Source organism: Trichosurus vulpecula, chromosome 1 (genome assembly GCF_011100635.1).
Source record: "Trichosurus vulpecula isolate mTriVul1 chromosome 1, mTriVul1.pri, whole genome shotgun sequence".
In the NCBI taxonomy this organism is placed as follows: Eukaryota; Metazoa; Chordata; class Mammalia; order Diprotodontia; family Phalangeridae; genus Trichosurus; species Trichosurus vulpecula.
In genome coordinates, this window is record NC_050573.1 from 394,033,115 (window position 1) to 394,055,152 (window position 22,038).

Sequence of the window (22,038 nt, forward strand, 5' to 3'; positions counted from 1 at the left end):
CAGAAGGAACAAGGCAAGAAAAAGGCATAGGTTGTACTAGATGGCCTCTCAGGTACCTTTCAATGCATAACCTACAGTACTTATCATGTCTTAATGGCAGATCTGTGATGTTTCCCAAATTATTCATCTATTTCTGCTTTCTGGACTAGCAGTCTTTATCATCCTCCAGTGACAGCATTACTTCTATTTATTTCTGCATTGATCTTCATCCAAATGATCTGTACCATGATTCCTCTCTGGTTCCTGGATTTCTTGACATATATAATATAGAATGCTACCCTGCTTCCACTTTTTACTTTCCCTAGTCCTGAATACTATATATTCTTCTAGAGCTATTTTCTAGTATACACCCTTTATTTGGGGAGGACAAATTTCATATGGTTCAGAGAAAGGATAGGTAGGGTCTTATAGCCTAAAATTCTTCAGAAGTCAGCCCAGGAGGGCTTGGGAGCTCTCAAGAATGAAATGCCAAAGACACAAAGAAACAATTCCAATGAAAAGAAAAGGGATGTTGCCTAAAGAGACAGATGTGGATGTGCAGCAACTCAGCTCTCAACTGATATATTTTAAAAATTACATTTTCAAAAAGTATGTATGCCATGGAAGAAGAGTTATGGTAAAGTTCTGTAAGAATAGTGTCAGGACCTCTAAACCTCAGAATGAGCTGCAGCTAAGAAATAAAACTAGGGATAACCCAAAGGTTGGGAGCTTTTTTTTTCTTTTTAAGGTACATTGGGGAAAAGATTAAGATCAAAGAAGGAATAGAACTGCTGTGTGAGGCTGAAGGCACAGTCATAACTGGTGACCAAACTGACCTGCTCAACACTTACTTTGCTACTGTTTTTTTCTATCTTAAAAAATGATCTTAGGACTGAAAAAAAACAAAATAAAAATTATTAGTGTTCAAGTTGATACCCAAGTCAAGTAAGAAAATACTAAGAGAGCATGTGGCATCTTATTACCAGCCCTGAGGGAACATCCCAGGAGAACTGACTGTTGTGATTGCTAGGCCATTGTCATTAATCTTTGAAAAATTGTAGAGTGGGTGAGCTTTCATGTAATTGGGAAAGTGTAAATCTTGTACCAAGCTCCCTGCAAAAGGGAAAATAATGGAGTCTTTTTATTCTGTAGACCAATGAGCCGGACTTCAGTTCCTGACAAAATTGTACAGCATCCTATTTAAAAGTATGATTAGTGAGCATCTGACAAAGGAAGCAAAATGATCACAAAGAGCCAGTGTAGATTCATCAAAGATTAGTCAGGCCAGACTAACTTCATTTCCTCTCCTGGCAGGGTTACAAGACTAATAACATAGGAAAATGTTGTAGATCAGTTTGCCTAGCTTTTAGCAAAGCATTGACAGAGCTTCTCAGGCTATCGCTGTGGAAAAGATAGGGAGAGGTGGGCAAGATGATGGTGCTGCGAGGTGGATTTGTTACTGACCAAGCAGCCAAGCCCAAAGAGTAGTTATTAATGGCATGTCCCAGTAGTCTCTGCTTGGTCTCATGCTGTTTAACATTTTCTATCCATGACTTAGATAAAGGTCCAGGTGAGATACTTATCATATTGGCAGATTACCCAATGCTGGAAGGGGCAGCAAACACCTTGGGTGATAGAGTCAGGATTCAAAAGGATCTTGGCATTCTGGAATTTGGGATGGATATAACTGGTTGAAATTTAACAGGAATAAGGCTTATCATTTGGCTTCCAAAAAGAATCAATCTCCTAAATACAAAATGGGGATGATTTGACTATAGCAGTTTGTCAGGGAAAAAGCTCTGGGGGTTTTAATGGACTGAAAACCCATATAAGTGAACTATGTGATACCGAGTTACCTTGATAGGCCAGCCAATTAGTGTTTGAGTTCAAATTATAAGATGACCGTAAATGATTACATGAAGATGACTTACAAGTCTAAAGAAATTTATCAAAGTATACACAGGATCAATAGCCCTCTGGTACATTTCTATTAGCCTTGAAATTATTGCTCCCTTTCAGTATAGCTGACCTCTGAGTTTCAGCTTCCTGCTCTCTGAGTTATACTTTGGCCTTTACTAGTGTCAGATATGCTTGGTATCAAATGAGGTATTACTCCGTTGCTCAGCTGGTTTTTTATCTTTTGTTGTTCATCCCTTCATCTCACTGGTAAAAGAAATATTTAAAAGGATAGCATCAATGAATCCAGTTTAGTTGTTGCGGTGGTGGCTGGGCAGTCTTCAGCAGATGTCTTCATGTTTGGTCTCTGTCTAGGCATTTGCCATAATCTGTAAACCAATCAAGAAAGGTGGGTTCCTTTCAACCTATGTTTGGGATGGTCACATGGATACATAAATGAACAAATTTTCATATTATCCACTAATAGCATTTGACTCTAGCTAGGAAAAGTATTGTATAAATCATCCTATGATCCTAAACAGGACCTAAACAGGCCCAGGTGCCCAAAAATACTGCTCCTATCTGGAGTATTTAATTTATCTCTTCTGAGATCTTTCTGTGGAATATCTTCACAGTAGAATCAGGGATGTGCTTTATAGGGGCCTTATTTCTGGAAAGGGAAGAAGTTAGGGGCAGGAACTGGAGAAGTATGGTTTTCTTGGAAGCAAGAACTTAAAAGCAAAGTCACAATGCTTAAGATATGAATTTATGTCTAGCTCAGAGGTTTTCAGTAGAATTGGTAGCAACTGCTGTACACCACAACAATCAAAGAAAGCTAATGTGATCTTAGACTGTATGGTGTCTAGAACTAGGGGGAAGATCGTTCTCCTATGGTTATTGTGATCAGACCCCATATGGAGGCCTGTGGTCAATTCCAAGGACTGCAATTTCTTAGCAAAGACAGTGATGGTATAGAGATTAGGGGAGAGGGGGAGAGGAATATTCAGGGTGGTGAAGGAACTCAAGATCATGTTTAACATGGAAAAGACACAACTTTGGGAAACTTGCAAGCTGTCATTTGGAAGAGGAATTGGACTTGTTCCCCTTGGCCCCAGGAGACGGAACTAGGAAAAGTGGATGGTGATTTCAGAGGAGAAACTTTGACTTAATGATAGGAAATTACTTCGTGCTGACTAGAACTATCCAGAAATAGAATGGGCAGTGTCAGGAAGTGTCAAGGATATTGTAGAGGGAAGTCGTGTTCTCGGCCCCTGAAGCCCCTTCCAGTTCTGAGGCCATGGGATTTTATTTGATTTTGTAATTGTTGGAAGATTCTCACTTACAATGTACCTAAATTTCTATCTATTGGTCCTAGTTCTTACCCTTTGGAGAATTTCTGTTTCCTAAAATAACTCTTTTACATGCTAGTCCTTCAGATATTCGAAGAAAGTTATCATGTCTAACTCCATTTCTTCCCAATCCTAAATATCCCTAAGACTTTCAAGTATTTTGATTTATTCATCCTTTCCTGATATAATGTAATTTACAAATACCCCATCATCCTGATCACCCTCTTGTGGACATGTTCAATTTCATATTTCAAACAAAAGGTAAATTAACTCCTTCACTGTAAATATAAAAACATATTCCAAGCCAATTTCTAAATCATTTTAATGGCTTAGTCATTTATAAGTCATTTTAATGACATTTTAATTTTTATGCTATTTTGAATTCTCCATACCACTGTATTTTCCGTTTGCATGTGTCATTTATCTTGCAACAGAAGAATATCTGAAGCAAAAGAAATTACATAGTTCAGAGCTTTCAACTCAATATGTTTCTTTCAAATTAAGCTTAGTAAACAATTAAAATTAACCAGCTATATTGCACTAGTATAATGGAGGCCAAAGAGAGAAATAACTGACTTCTTAAGAGAGACCTTGAAAATCAAGGTAAGGATGTTAATTGCTGCACGTTGGCGGTCAATATGGGGAGGAACAGTTTGGCATGATGTCTCCCATGCTAACGAAATGAACCTCATGTTCAGCACTGAATGTGGCCATCCTGTGCTAAAACATGAAATACATTAGTAGTCTTGAGTGAATATAGGAATAACCTGGATCTTTCTAAGAGAGTCCTCATTGCTAAATTGATTTAATTGATTAAATTGATTTAATTGTGGTTTGTTTTTGGTTTTGTTTTTTTTTTATCAAAACAGTTGTATGGTAATATAACTATAGTGGAGACCATGGGGAAGACAGAGTGATCTTATCTTATAAAATTGTGAACATGATACTGAATTCCACATTTGAATTCCCACGTATTCTAGAAAAATAAAGCATATTCATTTAAACTGGAGTAAATTACATTCTCAGAAAGGACAAAATAGTGGCATTACTAGTACAAACTAGATTCCCTTCTTAAAGTATATTCAAAATCTTGGATTGGTTCTAGGACTAATAGAAAACTTGCCATAGAGTCTTTTATTTTAGAATGTAGAAATCAAATGAGACCATTTGAAATGGAGCTTTCTGTTTCCTTAATGTATGCTAAATTCTTGTAGGTGTGCGATATTGACCAATAATCTCAAAAAATTTTTTCTTTTCATAGTGACCTTCATGGCTATTTTTAGCTTCCTTCACCATATCAGAAATACAGGATTTTTGTGGTATAGAGCTATTTTTCATAATGTTTTATAGAAAAATGGGATTCTTCTTATTTAAAAAAAATGTCAAGCAAGTTTTTTTAAATGAAGCACCATAGTATGTATAATGTATAGAATTTTAAATATACTTAGTTCTCATTTAATCAGTTTGAAAAACTTTTTAACATCTTTCCATGAGTCCTATCATTATCAAAAATCTTATTTGTGGCAGTCAACAGTGTTTATGGGATACCCAGTAAAAGCAGGGCAATATGTAAGTTTACTCAAGATGCTCGATGTGTTTTTAACCCCAATGGAAAGTTTTCCACGTTCAATGAATGCTTTGTAAAGAAAAATAAATCCTTTCCAACAGTTATGTAATTGCTAGCCATTTGCCAGTTCATCTGCTTGATCCTGCTGTCTCTGCAGAAAGTATTTTAAAATCCATTTTAATTATGGTGTGTTGCAGTTTGATTTGCTATGACAAAATATTTCCTTGGAAATGAGCACCAAAGAATTAGTGTGCCTTTAATATCCAGTTTGCTAGAGTAAATTTCCATACCAAACTCAAAATCATTTGGAGAGATGAGTCTTTTGACCTACTACCCCTCATAAATGGAGTAGTTAGTTAAATGCATATGCCATACTTAAAGAGAAACTAAAACCAGTAAATTTGGAAAGTTATTGGAAAGTAATTCTGATCTGCACTGTGTTATGACTTTGGTACAAGCTATATACACTATTTTTAATTTTCACATACAAATTTTTTTAAAGTTCTATAGATCTTTGTATCATCATTTACTGGATATTTCTGATCTGGGTCTTTTATAATTGTTGTGCTAATAATGTGACAGAGAGTATGAAGGAGTTGATGCTTCTGTACTGAACAGAATACCTGATATGAAGCCCAAATTCATCTGTCAGGACCACACACTCATGAGCTTTTCACTCTGTAAGTTATAAAGACCACCTTTCTTCTTCAATCCTAGTGTGTTGACCACAGGCACAAGTTTCCATTTCCTCAACTGTAAAATGAAAATAATTCACAGTTGTTATGAAATTCAAATAATGAGTATTAATCAGACAAAATGTATTATTGGTAGTAGAAATTGGAATCATGGAGCCATTACAATGGGTTTGGAGTCAGATCTTAACTCTGCACCTCTTGAACAAATCCAAGAATTGACAAACTTTATAGCTAACAGTAACTAGTTTGAAGAAATTGGCTATACTTTGAAGTTTCAGTTTTCTATAAAATTCATAAATGCTTTTATGCATTTCAGATGCTTACAAATGAACCAAAATATTTTATTCCACCCATGTAGTATGCTATTAGAGGTAATGAATATATGGGGAGAGGACCTGGACTTGTGGCTTCATTGATATAGGGAACTTTCTTTCTCTGCCAATGCATGTCACCAGGTAGAACACTGAAAAATTAGGTAACTTGCCCAGGGTCACCCAGCCAGTATAATTCAGAGCTAGGTCTTGAACCCAGGTCTATATTTAATAAATAACTGGTTCCAGCACTTGGCTGTCTTTCAGTGACCATGTTTCACAACTCTTATCTTTGACTTCTTGAATCTAACTGACCTCATCATCTCTAAAATAGAAGCATAATACAACTAGCACAAACAGTTGTTGTACAGGAACTCTGGCAAAGAAATCAAGTTCCCCAAACTCCTCTAGTGGCATATCAGTCCAAAATAAACTATCAAAATCTATTTTACATACTATCCACTTATTTAAATGCCAACTTAAGAGCACAATTGGTAGATAATTATTACATAGCCTGATGAAATCAGTTACCAAAATAAAAATTCACTGGATTGTGGCCATAGCATGATAAGAATAAAGAATTTAGAGGGATAAGATTAATGTGATTGATGTGCTTTAGTTAAAACTTGCTTCCCTTTACTTTAAACCATTTTTATTTTTCTTGCCCATAATTATATAAAGTATACTACTAATTTCATTATAAAAATTATTACAAATGCATTATATGTAATTTGTTTGGATATTTGTTTTCATTTCCATAAATATTTTAGGACAGCTCTAAAATGTTTGTGAATTAGTTTAATAATCCTGTGCTTCAAGGCAATAGGAAAAAAGTGGGTCTCTATAATGGTAGATAAGGAAAATCCAGTTAAGGTTCATACTTTACCACTAAATGCCTGAAGTCCTGAAATGGAGGAGTAGCCTCCTAAATTCCCTCTCCTGCCACAGGTCAGAGCACATTTCTAGTATTTGGAGCACCACATTTTAGGAGGGATATTGATAAACTGAAAGGCATCTGGAGCAAATAACAAAAATAGCTTGGAGGCTCTAATTGATGCCATAGGAAGATCAGTTGAAGGAAAAGAGTGAAGAGAAGGCCAACAAGGGGGATAGGATATCTCCCTCAAGTACTCAAAAGGCTGTCATGTGGGAGGGATGGACTTGTTCTTTTTGATCCCAGAGGTCAGAGTTAGGAGCAATGGGAAAAGTTGCAAAGAAGGAAATTTAGGCTTCATGAAATTATAACCAGTGTCTCTTTAGCTTGTGATTGTATTTTTTGCCACCCAGACTTTACAGTCAAACATCTCAGAATATATTTTATATGTATAATTCCTGTCTAGAGTTCCATAGCTCTGGGTAATAGAGTCCCCAGCACCCATTCAGGTCAATGTGTTACTGGATATAGGACAGCCTTTATTTCACAAAGAAAATGCAAAAGATACAAGAAACTTTAAGGAACCCATGAACAAATGTAGAAAACACATAAAGGACCTCCCGATGACCCATAAACAGTCAACTTGGAAATAGGTGATACAATGGATAGAGCACAGGGCCTAGATTAAGGAAGACCTGAGTGCAAATATGGCCCCAGACACTTTACTAGCTATGTTACCCTAGACAAGTCATGTGACATTGTATGCCTCAACTTCCTTAACTGTAAAATGAGAATAATACTAATAGCACCTACCTCCCTGGTTTGTTGTGAGGCTCAAATGAGATCATATTAGTAAAGTATTTAGCGTGGTACCTGGCAGATATTAGGGTTATAAGTAATAAATGCTCATTTATTTTCCTTGCGTACCAAATAATTCAATTTGAGGAAGCCTCACTCACTGAGACCTAATGGAGAGTTATCTTTCTAAAGTGTTACTTGACATGCCCACGCCATAGGGAAAGATATGAGCTATCAAAGGGTCCCAACAAAGACTCATTTTCTGATGAGCTCCTCAAAATTATCTACCCCTGCTTGCTTATAGAAGAACTTCTTCACAGCTCTCAGAAAGTGAAATCGTGGTAATATAGTATATTTCCCCTCATTGGAAGCCTTCAAACAAAGGCAGGATGACCATTTGTCCTGCCGAGTCAGCAAGCGTTTGTTGTAGTGGGGCTTCTTTTTCAAGTATGGGCTGAACTTGAGGACCTCTGAAGTTCCTTTCAGATGTGAAACTCTGTGATTCATCTTCCCAAAATACTGGTTTTTGTTTCATGTTCAACAAATTTTTGTTAAGCACTTATTTACTATGTACTACATTTTGTGCTAGAACTCCAGAGTTAAAATAAGACAAGTTTTTTTTGCTCTCGTAGAGTTTGTAGTCTCTTTTAGAGATAAAGAGGAATCAAAAATACCTTTGGGCTACAAGCGTAGATGACTGACAGTGTAATGATGCTATTGATGGAGATAGGGAAATCAGGAAGAAGAATAGATTTGGGGTATAGATGAATTTAGACTTAGATAAAGATGTCCTTTCGACAGTTTGGAAACACGTTATTCTAAAAAGTTGTGGAAACTAATCAATGTAAACAAATTTTCTAATAAATATTTATAGACATTTAAAAATAGAACTAATTCATTTATACTAATAGCATACTTTATGCCAGTATATTTGGAAAAATTAAAATTGTTAAAAGTAGAAGCACATGTTAAAGTATTGATCACACTACTTTTAGTACTCCGTCCTTTTGCTTTCTGTCCTTAATTTTCTCATTTTGCAATTGTATCTATCAGTTGTGCTGGAGGTATTACAACTGTAGTTAATACAAACAAGAAATACAATTATAAAAGATAAACTAGATAACCCTGATTACTTGAAACAGAAAAGCTTCTCCATAAAAAACATTAATTCATCTAGGATAAGAGGAGAAGTGGTTGACGGGAAAAAAACTTCATATTAAATTTCTCTGATAAGGGTTTGCTATCCAAGATATATAAACTATCCATCTATCTATCTATCTATCTATCTGTCTATCTGCCTATCTGTTTATATGTTCAGGTATACATACATATCTATATGTATGTGTGTGTATATATACACACTTACATGTGCATGTGTATAGAAATATACATATGTTTATATGACTAATAGCCATTCTTATAGTATATGTATGTATATCGTGCGTATACACATATATGTATATATGACTAATAGCCATTACATGGTCAAAATATATGAACAGAATTTTCAAAAGAAGCGAAAAGTATTCACAACTACATGAAAAAGGCTCCAAATCAAATAATAATAATAATAATCCTAATAAGAAGAAGAATGCAAATCAAAACAACCCTGAGGTTTCACCTCACACCCTGCCAATTGGCAAAAAGTAATTTTTAAAATGGTGATAGTCAGTGATGGAGGGGTTGCAGAAAAACAGGCACACTAATAGATTATTGGTTGAACTGTGAAATGGTACAGCCATTTTGGAAAGCAATTTGGAATTATGCAGATAAAGTGACTAAAATGTCCATGCCCTTTGGATCTGAGACTCCTTTACGGAGCTGAACTCCAAGGAAATCATTGATAAGAGAGGAAAAAAAGTTGCCATATACTCTAAAACATTTATAGCAACACTTTTTGTAATAGCTAAGAATTGGAAATAAAGTAGATGCTCATCGATTGAGGAATGGCTAAACAAATTGTGGTACATGAATATAATGTAATATTACTTTGATGTAAGAAATTATGTGTATTACAAATACAGAGAAGCATGGAAAGATTTTGTGTGAACTGGTTCAGAGTAAAGGAAGCAAAGCCAAGAAAACAATATGCACAGTAACTACAACAATGTAAATTGAAAGAACTACTACAGACCAAAAATTCAAAAGCAAATTTTAAAAAAATTATAAAACTCAAAGCAAGACTCAAAGGAAGAGAAATCAGAGGATCCACCCACCCTCTCTGTGGAGGTGGGAGGTACAGAAGTGTTGCACATTTTATGTCCAATGTATCCATCAGTTGGGCAGACCCTTTTTCCCTTCTAAAAATATTGTCATATAGTGATGGGTCTCTGAGAGACAAGGGAGAGAGGGATACTTGGAATAACCATGGTGATGTTAGTTATAAAATCTCAATAAAAAACTTTTTTAAAAGAAACTGAAAAAATAAAATAAACTAGTTTAGACAAGCGATTTTGACAGTTTATTTTGGATTGGCTGCCTCAGTTGTGTTCTATTGTGTGCATTAGAGGAAGTTCACTACTCCTGTTTGTATGGAGTATCTGGTTTAGGGCCAGTTGTTTACTGAGGACTCATCTCTGTCCTGGTGGCATGTCATCATATGCTACTGAGTATGTATGTTCTTGTCTCCCAGACTAGATTATACGAGGTTGGAGGACAGGGATAATATATTTTATTTTGTACTCCTCTCTATAGTTGCTATATACATAGGTTTCCTCTGTTTTTCAAAAATGCGGTACTTGAACTTAAACTATTAAAAAAAATTTAAACTCAAGTTTAGCTGGCATTTGCTGTCTTAGTAATTAGATTTTAGGTATGAAGTAAATTATTCATTCCATTATATGGTTTATTTTTATATCTTTATGAATATTCATCCTCATGCATTTTATTTCCTAAATTTTGTTTATGTCAGCATCTGATGAATAAATTGCATTTTCTAAAACATGAATGTTCGGATTTAAAAATTTTCTCTGTGGGTTTATTTGTTCTCTCAGGCTTATTATATTATGCGGGACATGGCTATGAAAACTATGGGAACAGTTTTATGGTTCCTGTGGATGCTCCAAATCCATATAGGTCTGCAAATTGCCTGTGTGTGCAAAGTATACTTAAGTTGATGCAAGAAAAAGAGACCGGACTCAATGTGTTCTTGTTGGATATGTGTCGGAAAAGGTAAATAAAGTTTTTGTTCTTGTTAAGTAGTGAATTTATTCTAATTAATGAAATGTTAGTCTTTGAGGTCTAAATCTACAAAAATCGGAATGATTGACATTAAGTGAAATGAGAAGGTAATTCTTATTTAAATAGATATTAAATCTTTGCTGAAAACTAAAAATAGAAACTATATGTGTATGTCTACATATATAGAGAGAGATATAATAAAAGTTTATTTTTTATTTAGCATGTACTGTAATTCAAGCAAAAGCTACTTCAGTTAATGAGTTTTAGATCACTGATTTACTTTATTTAGGAAGAAATTATGTTTCATCAAAAAATTTATTTTCTTTGTGTCTAGTTATTTCACTCCACATATATATGGTATACATGGCATAAGAGAATTAAACCTATAGATGATATGCCAGTATCATTGTCATGTATGATAGATTTAATGCTGGGCTTGGAGTCAGGGATACCTAGGTTCAGATCCCACCTCTGATAACTGACTATACACTATAAGCAGGCCACTGGACTTCTCTGACCTCAGCTTCCTACCTGATTAAAATGGGAATAATGCCTCATATTTACTTGGGTTATATGTTCACCAGTAGAATTTAAGTTCCTTCAGGGCAGGAACTATTGGGTTTTTTTTTTAATTTTTGTATCTCCAGTAACCTTGTATGTTTTAGGCATTTAGTAAATTTTGTTGAATTAGGAAATTCCTAAAGAATAATGAACCCCCTTTCCCAAATGTCTTCAAAATGTCTCTGGATTCATCGTTTTTGTCCTCCAGCCGGCCACCCCTCCACCATCATCATCACTACCATTCTCATTCAGGTGGCTGACAGTCTGAAATATTTTGATGACTTCATATCTCCACATCTTAGGTCTGTTATTTTATCCAGACATTCCTGTTCAATCTAGTCCAGTCTTATTTTAATCTCAGGTCACTATAAAAACTAATCTTAAGCTTTTTATTTCCAAATTCTGATTGTCCAAGAAAGTATCTTCCATTTGTAACACTGTTGCTGTGGAAATGATTGTTCTCTGCGACCTAAATTCATGAAACCAATCACCTTGTTTGAGTAGATTTTAGCTGCATTCGTGTAAAATAAATTGAAATAGTTCTTGCTAGTGATTGGGTACCAAAGATGGAGCTCATATCAATGCCTTATAGGGCTACAATGAGTCAGATTTCCTGATTCCAACTTCACTGACTTCTGTTTACTTTTCAAACTTTTCTGGTTCAGTGGTTCCGTTTCTTGGTTGGCAGAGCTGATATAGATACTGAATATGGTTAGTACTTTTTTGCAAAGTAGCCTGATGCTAATCAGATCCCCTTTTGTTATATTTTTTCTTTAAATGTGTAGCAGCAGGGCCATAGGTCATAGGATTTAGAGCTTGAAGGGAGATAATCTGGTGTATCACCCTCATTTTACAGGTAAGTTAAGGTCCAGAAAGGTGAATTACAGAGCAAGGCTTCAAACCTCCATCTTCTAAATCCAAATTCAGTGTTCTTTCTACTATGCTTCACTAATTTTCTTTTAGTTCATTTCATTGTAATTCATCTGTTGATAAGAATTTAGGAGAAATACAAACTGGCTCTAAGTGGCACTTTAAGATGCTGAGAGTTGTTAGGTATAGGAAATCCCCACATCCTCTGTTCTTGTTCCCCCTTCCCAAGGGAATTATCTGTTGCCCCTTAGTCAATAGATAGTCACAATTATTTATCATCTGGCAGCTATGTCTTTTCTGATCTAAAGGAAGGAAAATGTTGTTTTAATTCTGTTTGTCTTTTCATCTGCATGTAAATTGTTCCTCACTTCTTTTGTGGGGGTGAAAGAAATGCTGAATGAAGGAAGGGAGGAAAAGGGACACAATCATCAGATGAAGTAATTTGAGAATTACTTCTGTAACTTATTTGGGTATCTTTTTTAACTCAATAAATATATATTAAGTACAAAGTCATAATATAGTGGTTTTATTACACTATTTTGCTGTTTTAAAATATTTTTCCCATTTTATTTCCATATCTGTTGCTTTTATTCTAGAAATGATTATGATGATACCATTCCAATCTTGGATGCCCTGAGAGTCACTGCTAATATTGTTTTTGGATATGCAACGTAAGAGAACTTAATATTTGTTTCAAAAATGTCTTATTTTATAAAACTGACTCTTAACGCATTTCATCTTTGACTTCCCTTTTTGTAACCTTTAAGATTTCCTTTAATAATGATTTCTTTTCTTTGATTAAAAATCTAGAGATTTGCAGATTTGTTACAAGTATATTTGTCTCTTAGTTTCCCACATCCACCCAGCAATGTTATACTACTTCTCTGAATAGGAACTTCAGACCCAAGAAGGCATATTGCTTATATATTTCCAAAAGAAGTGGGAAAAGTAAGTCCATTAGTAATTAGGAAAACCTCTTTACTTTGTAACAAATATATGGTTCTTGTTACTCTTTTGAAGATGCCAAGGAGCAGAAGCTTTTGAAATCCAACATTCTGGATTAGCAAATGGAATCTTCATGAAGTTCTTAAAAGATCGGTTGTTAGAAGACAAGAAAATTACTGTGTTACTGGATGAAGTTGCAGAAGGTAAAAGTGAAAATTAAGGGGAAGCTACTCCTCCAGGTCCCTGTTTTTAGAATTCTCCTCTCCGCATACTTGGGATTATTAGAGTTTGGAGATAATGTTTATTCCACAAAGTAATTTCTCTTGAAATATATAGTGAAACTCTGAAGTTCTGTGATTCCAATATATATATGTTTTCTTTATCTTTTCACTGTCGTTTTTGTTGTAAAGTAATTTTTCAGTCATGTCCAGCTCTTCGTGATGCCATTTGGGGTTTTCTTGGCAAAGACACTGGAGTGATTTGCCATTTCCTTCTCAAACTCATTTACAGATGAAGAAGCTGAGGCAGTTAAGTGACTTGCCCAGGGCCACACTGCTAATAAGTGTCTGAGGTTGGATTTGAACTCAGGAAGACGAGTCTTTCTGGTCCTAAGCCCACTGCTCTATCCACTGTGCCACCTAGCCGCCTTTTCACTACCTGTCTCTCATATCTGGAATGCTCTCCCTTTTCCTCTCTACTCCTCGGCCTTTCTGGGTTCCTTCAAGATTCAGCTCAAATCACACCTTCTGCAGGAAACCTCTCCCAGTCCCCACCACTGTGAGTGCTTCCCTTCTGAGATTATCTTCTGTTTACTCAGTATAGAGTTGTTTGAATGTTATCCCTTATAAGAATGTGAGCTCTCTGAGGTCAAAGGCTGTTTCCTCAGTCTTCTCAGTAAAAGAAGGAGATTAAACTACATGATTTCTAAGTATAAAAGTAAGGACAGTTTTCATAGATACACTGAGAAAAAAAGCTGGTTCCATGCAAAGGGTTTTGTTTTTCTTTTTCTTTTCCTTCTGGGGAGAGAATTAGGAATTAGGAATAGGGTTCCCCCCAAAATTTAGTTGAAAATATAAGGAAGTCCAGAAGGAATCACAGATTAGCAGAATAGCTTTGAAAATTACATGTTGAATTTATTATATACTTACAAAAGTATAGAGATTTGTAGTTTTATGTACAATCCTCTCCTTCTGTCTTACAGTGTATATTGACATTCTCATTTTATTTAGTATTCTTTGAGTTCGGATTTTTTTAATGGAAAGATTTTTTTTAAAGAAAAGATGAAAAGAATACAATGGAATAGTACTGTGTCTTAAGAAATGATTAATATAAAGTATTCAAAGATTTATGGGAACACTTAGGAGCTGATGCAGAATAAGATAAGGAAAAACAGGAAAATACTATACACAATAGCTACAACTATGTAAATGAATTGAATGAAAAAATGTCACTGAATATCGTATAATTATAATAACTGTGAGTGGTCCTAGAGAAGAGATAAGAAAATTTCTTCCCTTCTTTGCAGAGGACTATAAGTGTGGGACATTGTATATACCATCAGACTCAGTGGATTTGTTGGTTAATTTTGCTAAACTGCTTCTTACTCTCTTTTTTTATTTCTAAAAACAGTTCTCGTTCACAAGGCAGGGCTCGCAAGGTAAAGTGTGGGAGAATGTGTTCAGAAGTGATATTAAAAACAAAAAATGTCAATAATTTTAAGGGCTCCTGGCTTCCTCAGTTATAACTGTATGCTTTATGTTTGAGCAAACAGAACATCTTTTTTCTTAGGCCCACAAGTTTCCCCCTTAAAGGAGACTTTTAAAAGTCTATTAAATATACTTCATTTCTCCTAAGAATGCCAAAAAAATTTTAAAGGCTTGCCCGACTTTTTAAAATTTGGACAACTTTCTTTACCATCCTGACTCTTCTTTTAAACCCACTTTTCTTTGAACCGATTAATTTTGTTTGTTTACATATTCTGGATTAAGAATCACATTTCAGTCTGCTCAGATTGCTTTACTAAATTTATCAGAAATGTAGAATATAACATATAGTAATAATTTAAAAGGAAGAGAGTAATGCTATGATTATTTAGTGAACTGAATAATGCAATAGAATGAATATGCTTCAGAGTAGACCATGATATATTTAGATCAGTGATCAGTATTTTATTTTGAAATCGTACAAGATTAACTAATTGGCAGTGTTAACTGATCCCTTCAAAAGTTATACTGAATTTGGGGTTTGGAAACAGTCCTGAGAAGTCATTCTACTTCTGCTTTGAATTAAGATCTCAATGTTGCCTACAGTATTTATGTTTTCTATTTGCAGAATAAAAAATATATTTAAAAATTTTGATCAACACTTGGGTATTCCCACCTAACTCCCATATAATCAACCTTGAGAGAGAGATGGGTAGGAGGATAATTTAGAGAAATTAGAGTAAGGTAATTGAACACAAGAAAAAATAGATATATTGATATAATGATTATGTTAGTGAGAGAAATCAGTCTGAATTCAATGTGTATGCTTTATGTCTATATTTATGTATGTGTGCTATGCATATGTATGTATGAATATGTCATCTTTTTAGATATGGGAAAATGTCACCTAACCAAAGGCAAGCAGGCCTTAGAGATTCGAAGCAGTTTATCTGAAAAGAGGGCACTTACTGATCCCATACAGCAAACATTATGTTCTCCAGAATCCTTGGTGCGAAATTTGCAGTGGGCCAAGGCACATGGTACAGTAAATTTTATTTAGTAAGATCTTCCTAGAAATGTATTAATATGACAATGTAGAGTTTTTTCAAATTGTTATTATTTCTTTCAGCTTTATTATAAAAGCACTTTATCTTTATTAGGGAACACAGAATTGAATCAGGCTCTAAATTCCAGCTTGCATTTAATTTCAGTATGATGTTGGACAAAGAGACTAATAATCCCATAAGTAGAATGAACATATTTTGATTGTTTAATATGGCCAACTCTTCATATTGAGGAAATAATTATCAAGCTAATGCATTATTTATATTCTTCTCCATCTATATTTTATCAGTTTCATTCTATGTGGGCAGTACTCTAAGGTTTGGTGCAAAAAGCTAAAACAATTTTGGACACTTAAAAGTATCTGTACTATGTATAAATCTGTTATCATGGATAATTGGAAGTTAGCTGTATTTGTTGAACACCCATAACACACTGTCACTAAATATAATAGCCTTAAGATTTAGATCTCCTCTTAGTAAGTTAATGTCCATGCACATTCAAAATGTAAAATGCCATGTAACTATTGTAGCCCATCCACATGAAAAGTGGGTATTGGATGATTTCACAAACAACTGAATCATTTTTAAAAAGTATCAAAACATATCATGTGCATCATTGAACATTAATTCAACAAATATTCTTGAACATCTATTTTACTAGCCACCTTAAGAGACAGAAAGACAAACAAACATGGTGCCTCCCACTAGGAAAGTGGTTAATCTAACCACTCAGTCCAGCTGAGGAGCCTATAGTGTAATAGATGAAGTATGTGTGTTTTATATTGTCTAGAAATTTTATCAAGACTCTTTTAATTTAACTCTTTAAATAATAACTTAAATATGTACAACATTTTTTTTCAGAACTTCCAGAAAGTATGTGTCTTGATTTTAAATCTGGTGTTCAGATTCAGCTGGGATTCGCTGCTGAGTTTTCCAATGTCATGATAATCTATACAAGAATAGTATACAAACCCCCTGAAATAATGATGTGTGAAGCCTATGTTACAGATTTCCCATTTGTAAGTTACTCGTTTTTCCTATTACCTTTTTACAATATTCATTTATTGAAAAGTAAGATGCTTCCAATCTGATAACAGATAGTTTTAGAGATAGAAGTATGTCTTACATTAGCAATAATGATTATAATATTAAAAAATTGATTATCATACTATTTTATTATTCAGTGTTTTAGAGTATAAAAAAGAAATTACATTAATTCAGAAAAGGCAGCTTTAAAATATTATTGTGTTCTAAAAGGAGGTAATGTGAAAAATAAAGTATACTATAAAAATGGAAATTACCATGGATTTATATTTTAAACTCTGATGAATCTCATTTAAACTCACATCCTTATGAGCCCTTTTGGCTAAATACATTATAATAATCTACTGGAGCAGTGGGAATCAGCTACTATTATCACTTCTAAGTATTTAACAGATTAGAAATCTTTCACTATCTAAAGAATACAGTTATCTTTCAAAAAGAAAACTGCATACTTTTCCACGGTAAGTTCACTTTTTCAGGACACTAGAATGCCTTGAAGAAATAATGTACTTCCTGTGGATTAAGGCTGTTATAATTAAAGGTCAGCAGGACCTCCATGCACACGGCATGGGCAGGTAGGAAGATAGTCTTAGCACCATTGTTTATTGATTGCATTTTCATTTTAATGTGCATTAAATGCCTGCTCTCTGGAAGGCATTGTGCAAGATCTTTTTAGCTCAAGGGAAAGAATCATCTGCTTAGTCCAAGATGTAGGCTCTTAAAATGCTAAGTCTGTCGCTGGCTATGAAAATACTCTAAGTTGATACTCTAAGTCTTCTCACCCTATTTTTGTTATTCAAGTTGTTGATTGGATCTTTGTTTTAAAAATTAACTTAATCAAGGAGTTTTGGTTTCTAGTTCTGTTTTTCCATGTGCTTCTCTAACATACTCTCTCAATAGGGTCAGAGATTTAGAGCTGAAAGGGACCTTAGACTCACAAAATGCAAACCTCCTTTTTGCTTTGAGAAAACTAAGGCACTACAAGGAAAAGTCGCTTACCCAAGGTCGCTCACCTCCTGCGTCCAGGTCCGGTGCCTGGCCTGCCATGCCATGTTCCCTCTACACTACAAGTGCACCCAACAGTAGTATTCTGTTAAGATTTTGTACACAATATAATTAGTTGGTGACTATTACTGCTGTATTTGTTGGTCTCTCAAATTGTCACAGGATCTAGATGTTGATCCAAAAGATGCAAATAAAGGCACCCCTGAAGAGACTGGCAGCTATTTAGTATCCAAGGATCTTCCCAAGCATTGCCTTTACACTCGACTCAGTTCACTGCAGAAGTTAAAGGTAACCACCATCCTTGAATTCTGTGATTCTTGGGGTTGTATTTGGCAATGTGAATCTTTTGTTTGTCCGCAGATATTTCAGTCGTTAATAGACTGACATTTGCTGACCGATAATGGGATACTGGGTAAGATATCGATCTCTGGCCTGTATTCTGTGGTAGTTGCTGCCTTCTGTGTTAGCCTCAAAACTTATCTATTATCTGTTATCTACTATTATCATTCCTTCTTTTATGACTAAATTCTGCTTTTAAATATTTCTATCATTCTTTTATAATTTCCTTCCTGAACAACTTCAAAATAAACAAGAATGAGTTTGTTTCCAAAAGTTTAACAGGAAGCTATTAGCAAACTCAGTTTTAGAATTCCCAATACTGGTGTGATCTTATTTTTCATTCTTCCACCTGCCTTTTGTGGAGAAATTTTCTCTATGATTGAGTTTATTAGATATAAATAGATCTCTGCTTAGTTTCAGTGTTTTACTTGAGTATTTGATGTGAGCACATATGCTCATTCTTATAGATTCAGCTCCTAACCTGTTCTAGTTAGTTTTCTTCCCCCTCTACCTCAGTAGTTTTTTTTTTTTAACTATTAAAACTCCATTCTGATGTTTCATCATGGCATGGAGCAGTTGATCCTGACTTCTTGGAGGCTAAGTGGGCAGAGCAGAAGTTTGGCAAAGTTCTTCCAATCTGAAAAGCCTTTAAGTGCAGGCAGGACTGGTGACGAACTCTACATCTGTGGTGTGACAACCAGCCTAGCTCAGTTTGGGAAAGGCTGGCTGTTAGAGGAATTGACCACCAGGGCTTAATTTTTTTGGCCACTATATCCCATGAAGATGATCTACTAAATCACTGAGAAATTGATAATTGCATCAGTTGAGGGAGATTCCATACTAATAAAGTCAAGGTCTTTGAAGTATTGAAATAAGAAACAAGTTTTTACCTTATAACATTTTCAAACCACTTAGCCATTGAACAATATAGTACATTCACATATTTAAGGATGATTTTGTCATTGTTGCTTTAGACATATCTGTAGAAGGCAAGTTTTCTAAGCTGTGATATACAGATTTCTTTATAGCAGTATTTAGGAAGATTGATTTGAGGGCTATGTAGTTAAGTCTTTCAGTCCCAAGAATTGGGATTATATTACAACTCCAGACTGACAGTGAAGGAAAAGGCAGCATCTGTGAATTTAGAGGAAATGAAGAGGATTCAGGAAATAGCCAGGAAGAGTTAGATCATGGGTTTAGAGAGGGAGAGTTATGGGACCTAAGAAAGGAGACGGGAATTTTTTTATCTTATTTTTACTGGTATCTTTTGTTTCCACATCACTTCATTTCCAAATATGTCCTTCCCCTACCCTTCCCAGAGAGCCATCTCTTGTAACAAAGAATAAAAAAGGAGAGAGAGAAAAAATTTTCAGCAAAATTAACGTGGCAACTGTGTCTGACAGTATATGCAATATTGAGGAAGAAATGTTTAAGGATGATGTATTTTCACTGTTCAGAACATTTTTTCTTTTCGTTTTTAGGAACACCTAATCTTCACCGTATGCTTATCCTATGAATATCCAGGAATGGAAGATACTATAGAAGAAAGACAGGAAGTGAATGTTGGCAAACCTCTCATTGCTAAATTAGACATCCATCGAGGATTACGAAGGAAGAGTTGCTTTCAGGCTTGTTTCATGCCAAATAGTCCTTGCCAGAACCCTCCCTCCAACTCAGCGGCAGCTGAACATTATCATTCTTCTCCGGACTCATTCCATATTGTTTACAGTTCAGAACCTGATAACTCGGGGAGTTGTCATTGCAACCAGACTCCAGATACACTTATTTCAAGTCATGGTGCCCAGAATTATTCCTCTCCATTCATTAGGAGTAATGTACCTGTAGAAACAACTGATGAACTGCCATTCACTTTTTCAGACCAGCTCACACTTTCTGAAAAATAACTGTTAGTCTGTGGTAATAGCATAACTCCTAGATTCCTGATACTCAGTATTACTTGGGCATGAACTAAGTATTGGGGGATTTTAAAGAAAAGGTGCTATAAGGGGAAGAGAAGTCTCTTAGAAAACTCAGGATTGTCCTCTTTCAAATGTAAGTGTTATATAGGGAATTGCAAATATCCTTTTCCTTCACTTTAAGGTTTTTAAATAAGTTGGTTTGTACTATGTAAATACAGGAATTTAGTGTATATAAGGAGAAATAAAAGTGCATTAAATTATGACTATTCCAAAGTAGGAATAATGGAAATGGAAGCTTTACATTGAGGCAAATGTCCTATAGATACTATTTTTAGGACATCCTGTTCTTATTCAGAGATACGTTTGTCTGTGATCTATATTCCAACATACATCTGTAGAAATACACTTATTTTGATTATCCTATGATTTCAAGACTGTCAAAATTGCTAATGAATGGTTTTATATTCACATCCTTTATAGAACAGTCTAAAATTTCTAGTCCTTTAGATAGTCTTGTTCTTTAAAAAATGTTGGAGAATACAAAACTCCACAGGTACGGAATCATATGATTTGGGTCGGCATAGTAGCAATCTGTATGAATAATCTCACCATTTAAAACATCTACCCGACAAGATGTGCTTTCTTAACTAATCCATCTAGCCTTATGAGCCCTGTGTTGGTACTCTGACTGACTTAAATTCCACATACACATTTTCAAGACTTATCAGTCAACAAGCATTTATTAAGCACCTACCACTAGATGCAATAGGCAGGTTTTTTTCCTTCAAGTAAGTTAACTATGTTCTTAGAAACTTCCATTTCTAATACTGGAGAATATACCTGTGTATGGTTGGAGCTCCATTAATTATCTCACCCACTTAAAAGTCATTACCTTTGTTAAGTAAGAGTGGGAGGAATCAGTGGAGCATTCTTATATCAGTAAAAATGAAAGTGACTTTATTAGTTCCTTTCTGCTCTTTCTTATCTGCTACTTTTCAGTTCTTTACCTTTCACAGGAGGCAACCATGGGCTTGCTAGAAATACAGCCTTTGGGGGAAACCAACAAAAAAATCAGCTGACCAATGCATACTCTATACCGAGATAATTAAAGGGTAGGAGGGGAACAGAAGTTTAATTTCAGTAAGGGGGCCTGAGATTCATGGGTACCAGATATAAGCAATGCATTCTCAGGTTCCCAAAATAGTTATTTCCTGGATAGCATTATCTATTAATAGTTATTTCCTGGTAACATTAAAAACAAAAATTTATGCGCCATAGTATAAAACAAGTAAAGTTTTCATCTTCATATGGAAAGTTCATCATGATGTGATCATTGCTATTTTGTAAATAACAGCTTGGTATTAGCTTACCAAATTCTCATTTTGATTGTATTTTTCAACCTTTGTATATAATTGTAAATTTTGCGAGGGGCTAAAATGAAGGGTTTTTATTACTTGCTACTCAGTATATTATATGGCTTACTTATTTCTGATTTTTTGATAAATTTTTAATAAAGAAAAATATATCTGCAATATTTGAAGTATTGTGTGCAAAGTTACTCACTATTTACACACTCTAGCCAATTTGTGTAACTTGAGAAGAATGAAATGAATATGTCATTAGATAAAAATAATTTATAAATTCAATAACTGTCTATATAATTTCCTTCTGAAATATGTCTCTGCATCTCAGATATTGATTGCTAGACAGTGTTGGTGATTACAAAGAGCCAAAAATTTTTACCATACAAAAGAGAATTAAATACTAAAACAAATGAAAGTAATTGTTTTTAAAAGTAGGAATTTGAGTAAATAGTATATTAATATCAACCTTATGGTCTAGCATTATACCTTGAATCTGTATTTCATAGATATTTTGTTGAATTAATATAAAGTGACACCTTAAAATATGTTTTAATTCAATATTAAATACAATTAAA

General features: G+C 34.6%; 1 protein-coding gene across 3 annotated transcripts in view; it reads left to right on the forward strand.

Annotated features, from left to right (window-relative positions):
* The window catches only part of MALT1 (MALT1 paracaspase), a 96,193-nt gene extending 74,564 nt beyond the window's left edge, over positions 1-21,629 (forward strand). For 2 of the 3 annotated variants that reach the window (XM_036761101.1, XM_036761109.1), the window contains 7 exons: positions 10,463-10,640; positions 12,677-12,751; positions 13,101-13,228; positions 15,619-15,768; positions 16,654-16,811; positions 18,004-18,129; positions 19,662-21,578. In XM_036761101.1, coding sequence (XP_036616996.1) covers positions 10,463-10,640; positions 12,677-12,751; positions 13,101-13,228; positions 15,619-15,768; positions 16,654-16,811; positions 18,004-18,129; positions 19,662-20,084 — 1,238 coding nt within the window. In that variant the 3' untranslated portion in view covers positions 20,085-21,578. Of the gene's footprint in view, positions 1-10,462; positions 10,641-12,676; positions 12,752-13,100; positions 13,229-15,618; positions 15,769-16,653; positions 16,812-18,003; positions 18,130-19,661 lie in introns of all 3 variants that reach the window. The other variant, XM_036761093.1, reaches the window with a different exon arrangement.
* Positions 21,630-22,038: the final 409 nt, after the last annotated feature.